The sequence below is a fragment of the Erythrolamprus reginae genome, chromosome 2 (assembly GCF_031021105.1).
Source record: "Erythrolamprus reginae isolate rEryReg1 chromosome 2, rEryReg1.hap1, whole genome shotgun sequence".
In the NCBI taxonomy this organism is placed as follows: Eukaryota; Metazoa; Chordata; class Lepidosauria; order Squamata; family Dipsadidae; genus Erythrolamprus; species Erythrolamprus reginae.
The window spans coordinates 250,385,126-250,394,646 of NC_091951.1; the positions used below are offsets into that span (position 1 = coordinate 250,385,126).

At 36.5% G+C, this 9,521-nt stretch overlaps 1 protein-coding gene across 1 annotated transcript in view; it reads left to right on the forward strand.

The window, feature by feature from the left end:
• Nucleotides 1-9,160, forward strand: part of LOC139159551 (SUN domain-containing protein 3-like) — a 32,371-nt gene extending 23,211 nt beyond the window's left edge. The window contains exons 4-8 of the mRNA XM_070736862.1: nucleotides 1,638-1,722; nucleotides 2,432-2,487; nucleotides 4,288-4,455; nucleotides 6,926-7,015; nucleotides 8,126-9,160. Coding sequence (XP_070592963.1) covers nucleotides 1,638-1,722; nucleotides 2,432-2,487; nucleotides 4,288-4,455; nucleotides 6,926-7,015; nucleotides 8,126-8,284 — 558 coding nt within the window. The 3' untranslated portion in view covers nucleotides 8,285-9,160. The remainder of the gene's footprint in view (nucleotides 1-1,637; nucleotides 1,723-2,431; nucleotides 2,488-4,287; nucleotides 4,456-6,925; nucleotides 7,016-8,125) is intronic.
• The last annotated feature ends 361 nt before the right edge of the window (nucleotides 9,161-9,521 follow it).

Consider the following 9,521-nt stretch of genomic DNA (forward strand, 5'->3'; position numbering starts at 1 on the left):
ATCTTTCCAGATTATCATTTTCTTTTGCACATCTATTAGCTACCATAGAATGTCATTTTTTCCCCCTTTTACAAAACTGAAGTCTGTTAGTTGTTCTCATGCCCAGCCTCACTCGTACAAAATATGCCTAAAAAATACAGTAGGGAAAACATTGAACCACAGTGAGGGTTTCTTTCCTGCTGCAAAAGGGTAAATTATAATTTCATACTGGGCACTAGTATTCCATGTTGCATCCAGTTTTGGTCGCCACAATATCAACAAAATGTTGAGAAACAAGGATGATGCTAATTGGGTATATCTACTCTAATGAAAAGAAGGATTAGGGATGACACGAAAGCAGTGTTCCAATATTTGAAGGACTGCAGAGAGCAGAGAGCATCAACCTGTTTTCCAAAGCACCTGAAGGCAAGAAAAGAAACAATGGATGGAAACTAATCAAGGGAAAAAGCAACCAAGAACCAAGGAGAAATTTCCCAACAGGGAGAACAATCAACCAGTGGCATAGTTTGGACAATCCTAGACCTATGGTGGTGAATCTATAGCATCATGCGAGAGGTGGCATGAAGAGCCCTCTCTGTGGGTACATGCGTCATCACTCCAGCCTAGCTCCATCACATTTCTTCATCAGTTTCATTTTCAGGAAATGAAATTGTGGGACTAAAAAAAAATTTCACTCAATCAATTCCAACTTCTCATGAAAGGAAAAGATCTCACAAAGTTGGAATTGATTGAGTGAATTTTTTTTTTAGTCCCACAAACTTTTGTTTCCCTGAAAATGAAACCGACAAACAAATGCGATGGAGCTAGGCTGAAGCGATGACACACATGCCCACAGAGAGGGCTCTGCATGCCACCTCTCGCATGATGCTATAGATTCACCACCATAGCTCAGGTGTCTTTATGGTGAAGACAAAACAATTACTCCTTTTGGAGAGTTGAGTGGTATAGAAATTAAATAAAATAGTAAATTATGGGATTACCCTTTACCAAAAGTTTAAAGGATATTTGTACATCTCCAACCTGCTACATGAGATAGTCTGTCTGGATTGATTGATGACTCTAAGAATTATTGAATCACCTCTCCTTTCTACATACTTTTCTTCTCCACAGAAGTTCCAGCCTTTATGTCTAAAAAGCATGAGCATTGCATATAGATTTCTGCACTGATATAAATTTTTGTCTTTTGACATTAGCCCCCAAATGCCTGTGTCCCAGGGCTGGCTATAGTGTATGCTTCATAGGCATCATGTTTTCACGTACTTAAATGACATATGAAAACATCTTAATGCTATCTAAAAGAATCGTGGTACACACTGTTTTAAGCACCACCAACAATTCCTCCTTAGCTAAAATCTGATAGAAAAATATTATTAGATACCAGTTAATATTCCTTTATGGGCTATTCATTTGGGCACATTTATTTCCTGTCTTTACTCAGCAAACTTGAGAAACAAACCATTTGCCAAATTGGCAAATTTTGACTTTTTTGACATGATGCTTTATTGTCCATATTTGTGTATCTGTTGCTAACAGTTGGAATTAAGTCTATGGTTCTATTCATAACTTACGATGTCTAACGTATGTAACTGATATTTGTATAAATCATTTCTCTGATGCATTTTTCTTCTCCTTGGCAGGAAATTATTGATATGGTCAATTTGGCTTTTAAGAAGATGTTTGAAGACGATATACAGAAGGCTGACTGGGCTCAAAAGTCAGTAGGTAATATCCTGAAAGATGGAGTGGCTTTGGGTTTGCAACTCACAGCCAGGAGTGTCTTTGCATAAACTGCGACTTGAAAAGTGATTTGAAATCATATCTGACAGATTTTTCTCTTTCTACAATAAACTCTACAAAAGATGAATTATTATTGAATAATTACAGTATATATGAGTGAATTTAATTTCTGATGAAATGTTTCTTTATATTTTATTCTGTACTTATTCTAGCCTTTATAAAAGTATCATCTATCTACATGGAGACTACGCGGGAACTAATATTGGGAAATTACATGTGAATGAATGTAATTTCTGATAAGAAATCTCTTTCTATTTTACTCTACTAATTCTAGACTTTAAAAAACATCTGTCACAAGAAAATACATCAAAATGTTCATTAGAAATAGAAAACAACTTGAGGTTACATAATCATCTGTCTGTCTATCTAGGAGCCACGATTGATAAAGACAGGACATCTAAGTCTTTCGATTTTTTGCACCAGGAAAACTGTTGGTTTCCATTTATCGCTTCAGCCAACCCTCCTGAAACTATTTTACAGGTGCAGTATTTCTATGATTGCTATTAGTTAATTCAGAAGAATAGTACAATTTCTCAGCTAGAAAAATAGTACTGCCCCGAGTCCAGTTTCTATCTCATAACTATATACATGTCATTATTTTCTTCTGGATGTTTTCTTTAACTTCTCAATCTAGCCTACACCATAGCCCTTGGATTTCCTAGAGATCTTGTATTCCAGATCGAAATGTTGGTAAAATCTGACTTCATTTAATTTTAAGGAAAGCTCAGTGCTTTCCTTAAAATTAAAGGATGCACATATTTGTGAATGGCTCTGCAAACTTTTTCTGCAGTTCTTCAGGTCCTATTTTGTTCTGACTTGAAAATCTAACTGTTGCTTTTAATTGCATTAAACTAAGGCAGAGTTCAGAAGTTACAATAATATGATTTCGGTTGTGGGCGTGGTTTATGCAGGACCTGCTACATTTTCTTTCAACATCTTTCAGTGCAAATTGGGTGCTCTAGGGTGGAGTTCCAATTTCGCTACTCCACTGCGTCCCCTCCCATCCGGGCAGTAGCCCAACCCTGGGAGGGATGCACAAAACTCTCCAGCTCAAAAACAGAATATTCCAGAGAAGAACAAAATCTTCTCCTTTGTATGTTGTTTCTGAATGTATATCTGGAATAGTTTGTGAAGTTCTGAGTTGCTGTATTTAAGAAGATTTTAAATGATGGCAAAAGCTGTGATGACGCAGTAGTTAGAATGCAGGATTGCAGGGTAACTGCTCACTGCCAGAAATTCAATCCTGACCAGTTTAAAGTTGATTCAGTTTTCCTTCTTTCTGAAGTCAGTAAAATTGGGGGCTGCTAATGTTATAAACATCTCAGAGAGTGCTGTAAAGAATGGTATATAAATCTAAGTACTATTGCTATTGCTATAGTGTAGACTGTTTCTCCTTATTTATGCTTTCTGGACGTTGGAAAGCAAAAGGAGAATTCTCTCCCATTTCTATAGAAGTCTTCATTATTGGGCTTCAGAATGGAAGAAAATATTTCATTCATTCACATCTAGGATGTGTTATTTGAGTGTTCCCTTTATTTTTTTTGAGCAATACACACACACAAACACACAGTAAGTTTATTAGTAAGGAGTATGCATAAGCAAACTATTGTGCCTACCATCCCTGCCTTATTGTCCTATTTGCCTGTACCTACATTACTTATGTTTGTGTTTATATCAATACCTGCTATTATTTACACGTTTTGATAAACAAACACATAAATTTAAAAAATAAAATAAATCTGCCAACCTTCTGGGAATATTTCTTTAATCTCATCCATCCCCTTTCTCTGTTCTTTTCACCTTGTACTCTCCTCACTTTATGTAATCCTTTTTCCCAGTTCGTCATCCATTCCCTTCATTTCTAGAGGGATAAAAATAAAAATGTTGGAGATCCTGGTCCTTTCTTGCCCATCCTATTCACTACTCCCTTGAATGAGATTAAAAGGCAGATAGGCAGAAAGAGAATGAGAAAGAGGGAATGCCTCATTTACAACTGAGGAATGAGGGAAGAATGACATTTTCCTGGTTGCAAATGATTGGAAAATTTACACTAGTTGGGATATTATTCTGGTTTAATTACAAAACTCTATTTACGCACTAATAGTTTACTTTGCTGGTGTATCTGACCTCTTAATAAGCCAGAGAAAACACAGATTAGAGGTCAGAAGCAATTTTGTCACACATTCACAATAAAGTTCACCCTACTCCTGGAGAAACCCCAGTAATTATTGTACTCACACATCAAATCAATCTGCAGGACCTGAATTCATTTTTTTTAATTGATTTTTAACAATTTTAAGATACCCACAACATAAAACAAGTGTATAGTGAAAAGTGCCCACCACCCGACAAGCATACATACCCCACCACCAAATTGGGTGTGTTTCTTGTATAAACCATTTTAACCCCAGAGCAATGTCTCTATTTACATATTATAGAGTGATTCCAATTTTGAGCATTTTATTTATGTGAATGGTCTCCTGTTTGTAGCCGGATGTTTACCCTGGAAACTGCTGGGCATTCTCAGGATCTGAAGGCCAAGTCGTAATTAAGCTGCCTGAAAAAGTCCGACTGACAGCCGTTACAGTTCAGCACATCTCTAAAGCAATAGCTTTTTCGGAAGGAATCACAAGCGCCTTAAAAGATTTCTTGGTTTATGTGAGTACAATACTGTTTTAACTTATCTTATATCTTTCCTCTAAGGTTCATTAAAAGAACTCCAATTTAGGAAGCACCAAGGCTACTATGCCCTTGATATTGAGCTGAAATAGGATATGGAGCCATTCTGGTATCGAGGTTAAGATGAAGGATTAGAAATCAGTGCTCCGAGTTCTATTTCTCCCTTTAGTATAAAAGCCAGCAGAGTTCAGGCCAGTCATTCTCCCTCAGACCAATTCATCTCTCAAAGTTCTTGGGGAAAAATGGGAGGTGGGAGCATTATGAACATATAGCAATGAGCTGCCAAAATGTTTACTGCCACACTGTGGGCATGGTTTATTTTGTGGGTGTGGCTTGCCTGCCATGTGACCAGGTGGGAGTGGTTTGACAATCATGTGACTGGGGTGGCTTAAAGGTCACTGGGGTGGCTTAAAGGTCATGTGACTGGGTGGTAGTGGCTTGACAACTCTTTTTCAGTTGATTTGGGAAGGAAGAGGGAGATTATGATCCCGCTATATAGAATGCTGGTGAGACCACATTTGGAATACTGTGTTCAGTTCTGGAGACCTCACCTACAAAAAGATATTGACAAAATTGAACGGGTCCAAAGACGGGCTACAAGAATGGTGGAAGGTCTTAAGCATAAAACGTATCAGGAAAGACTTAATGAACTCAATCTGTATAGTCTGGAGGACAGAAGGAAAAGGGGGGACATGATCGAAACATTTAAATATACTAAAGGGTTAAATAAGGTTCAGGAGGGAAGTGTTTTTAATAGGAAAGTGAACACAAGAACAAGGGGACACAATCTGAAGTTAGTTGGGGGGGAAATCAAAAGCAACATGAGAAAATATTATTTTACTGAAAGAGTAGTAGATCCTTGGAACAAACTTCCAGCAGACGTGGTAGATAAATCCACAGTAACTGAATTTAAACATGCCTGGGATAAACATATATCCATCCTAAGATAAAATACAGAAAATAGTATAAGGGCAGACTAGATGGACCATGAGGTCTTTTTCTGCCGTCAGACTTCTATGTTTCTATGTTTCTATGATTAAGTCACGTTATTTGAATAGCCACCAAAAGGACAAATGATAGACAGCATTATTTGTTGAGGAGCACAGTAACATTTTAAGGTTTTGTACTAAACCCATAAGGTTCAGTATGATAACATATTAAGCAAGTAGCTCAATTTTCTTTAATTGCTATAAAAGTTAAGATCTAGATAATGATTAAAATGATTAAAGTGTTTATGGGTAAAACATACTATTTAATTATTTACTATTTTAAAAGCAATTAAGGATCATACTAAGGCACCAGAGAAGGAAGGACAATAAAAAAATTATTTTCTATAAATAGTGCATGAACTTACAACTCCCACTGTGTCCCCCTCCTATGGGGGCCACAGCCCATTATTGTGTACAGATCTTAAATTGTAACAAATAAAAGTAAGATACAAATTTAAGAAAAATATTAATTAATACCTTAATTTGTGATATGCAAGCTATTGCTACCTTCAAAAAGCTCCTTTTGAAGGGATTGGTACATAATACACTGCCAGGTTCTCTGGACTGGCAACCTATCAGTAGAGGCTGGATAAACTAGCAATATTTGGAGTAATGAGCTAAATGGCCATTCCCCTTGTAGAATTCTAAGACAAGCAATTATATCTGCCCAACTCTATCAGCTTCCACTCTAAGTAGTCTATTAATTTCTCTTATCCAACGACATGGCCTCACCTTCCCTGGTGTCTTTAATTCAGAAAATGACTAACAATTTCTTTGCTGCTTCCCATATGAATTCATTTAAAGACTGTCCCTTTCCCTACTCCATAGGATACTTCCATAAGGTCCCATAATCTGGGACATTTCCTGCCTTCACTACAACCCCTGTACAGGATAGTGATTTGGAATACAATATGTGGGAGGAGGAGGATGAAATGGACAAAACCTTTGCCTGCTACTTCCAGGGAAACTCAGAGTCCAGATCAGTACACCAGAGTTGCTGAAAATTAGCAGCATAGCTTTCTGACATAAGCCCTAACATAGGCATCTTAACATTCCTATATCTTCTCTTCTACTCTTTCTTAGATATATTTTACTATGAGTATATCCTCTATATAACCTACATCCTGTATTTTATTATGTGTATACCCACTAAAACCCTCATTGTGTAGTGGACAAAATCAATCAATCAATCAATAAAATAAACATGTCAAAAACAATCTGGCAATAACCAGGGTGAAAAATCACACCACTCTCCATAGCTCTCTGCCCGTTTCATATAAAATAATTCCGCTCACCATTAAAAGATTGCCTGCTTGTCAAGACTCAAAATTCCATTTTGTTTTGTTTTTTTGGTTTCTGCATTGACCTGACTTTCTTGGCCAAGAACTGCTTCCAGGTTGTCCTTCAGGGTTGCTGCAGCATTCAACTCTTCTACACTGATTCCCTCCTTTTAATTTTAGGGGCTAAATGATGAAACAAAAGAGGAGATCCTGCTGGGAACATTCAAGTATGATAATGAGAAGGAATTAATTCAGACATTCCAACTGAAGGTAAACTAGAAATGGGAGAAGTGGGGTAGAGATAAAACTAAAGTAGGATAGAGTAAAACTGAAGGGGCTGTGTCAGAGGGAGTTGTTTTGAAAGAATCTCTCCAATTTCTGCCCCATCTACTAAAAATCAGACAACTTTTAATTCAGTACTTTAAGGAGTGGATTAGGCCAGAGCTGGAAAACCAGAGCTCCTCCTGAGGAAATATAGTTATAATCTGTTGCACTATACAGATAGTCCCCGACTTACAACAGTTGACTTAATGGCTGTTCAAAGTTTCAGTAGCATTGAAGAAAGTGATTTATGACCATTTTTTCACACGTGTAACCATTGCAGCACCCCTATTTGTACACTTGACACCTGACTCATATTTTGGACAGCTGCAGTGTCTCGGGGTCCATGTGATTAACTTTTGCAACCTTCTGACAAGCAAGGTCAATGGGGAAACCAGATTCACGTAACAATTTGTTAAGTAACAATGTGTTTCTAATTAAACAAATGTGGCAAGAAAAGTCGTAAAATGGGGCAAAACTCACTTAGCAAAGTTCTCACTCAGCAACATAAATTTTGAGCTCAATTGGGGTCATATGTTGAGGACTATATATATTGATGGGAGCTAATGGGACATAGCAAAACAAAAAACAAAAAAAACCCACCACAAATCTTCTTTCTGATGAATAACAATCCCAAAGCTGTTATATCAGCATTTGGGAAACAGGTCTACAGATTTATTTTATTTATTTATTTGATTTTTATGCCGCCCTTCTCCTTAGACTCAGGGCAGCTTACAACATGTTAGCAATAGCACTTTTTAACAGAGCCAGCATATTGCCCCCATAATCCAGGTCCTCCTTTTACCCACCTTGGAAGGATGGAAGCCTGAGTCAACCTTGAGTCGGTGATGAGATTTGAACCGCTGACCTGCAGATCTACAGTCAGCTTCAGTGGCCTGCAGTACAGCATTCTACCTGCTGCGCCACCCTGGCTCTTGTATATAGATATACAGTATAGGCTTTGCACTCTTCTATTAAACCGATAGAGCCATTCAAGAGGATGACTTCATCTCGATTGCTTTTTATTATGATTGTTCTTTTCCCTCATCTACATTTCAGAATGAACAAGAGAAGGCGTTCCAGTATGTAAAAATCAAGGTGGAGAGCAACTGGGGAAATCCAGAGTACACGTGCATTTATCGAACCAGGGTGCATGGAAGGATGGCTAATATAAACCATTTGGGCAAGAAAGTGGATGAAATCTACCAAGATAAATAAATCCTGCGACTTTCCCATATTAAATTTAAATTAAATTTATTAAATTTAAAATATTTCCTTATCTGCTCTTATTTTAATCAACAATGCCTCTAATGTTAAAATAAATAATAGTGGCAATATTGGACAACTTTGTCTTACTCTTCGTTGTATATCTACTTTTTTGGTCTGTTCACCATTTATTATAATTTTAGCTGTTTGTTCTGTATATATAGTGTCTATTATATTAAAAAACTTTGTTCCTACCTCTATCTTCTTTAGTTGTACTTTCATAAAGTTCCAATCTACATTATCCAATGCCTTTTTCACATCCAAAAATATAAGCACCATTTGCTTTTCTGGATGTTGCTCATAATATTCTAATGTATTTACTATTATTCTTAAATTATTTTTGATTTGTCTTCCTGGTAAAAATCCATTTTGATCACTATGTATCATATTATTTATAATACTTTTAAGTCTATTAGCAAATATTGATATAAACATTTTATAATCTACGTTTAATAGTGAGATAGGTCTATAATTTTCAATTTTTTCTTTTTCCGTGTCAGCTTTATGTATTAAAGTTATTAAAGTTTCTGACGATGTTTTTGGTATTTTACCTTCTATCAATATTTGATTATATGTCTCAAGCATATTTGAGAAAAGTATTTCTGTGTCCAATTTATAAAATTCGGCTGGTATTGAATCTGGGCCAGTCGCTTTATTATTATTTTGTTTCTTTATAGATTGTTTTAATTCTATGTCTGTAATAGGTTTGTTTAGTCTTTGCTGTTGTGTTTCAGTTAATGCTGGTAACTCTATTTTTTCCAAATATTTGAAAATTAAATCCTCACTTATTTCTTCTTTCGTATAATTGTTAATAAAATTTTCTATCCATTTTTTGTACTCTGGGTCTTTTATTATAGTTCTATTCATTGTCCAATTTTTTATTTTCCTTTTACCTTTCCAATATATGGATAAGGGGTTGTGATCTGCCCAAGTATTTGTCTCTATTTCTATTTTACTAATTTGTTCTGTTATATGGGCAGGGGCCCAGGCCATATCAATTCTAGACCAAGTCTTGTGTGGGTTAGAGTAAAAAGTACAGTGGTACCTCATGATACGAACCCCTCGTCATACGAACTTTTCAAGATACGAACCCAGGTTTCGGAATTTTTTTGCCTCTTCTTACAAACACTTTTCACCTTACGAACCTGCCGCCAGCCGCTGGGATGCCCCACCTCCAGACTTGAGTTCC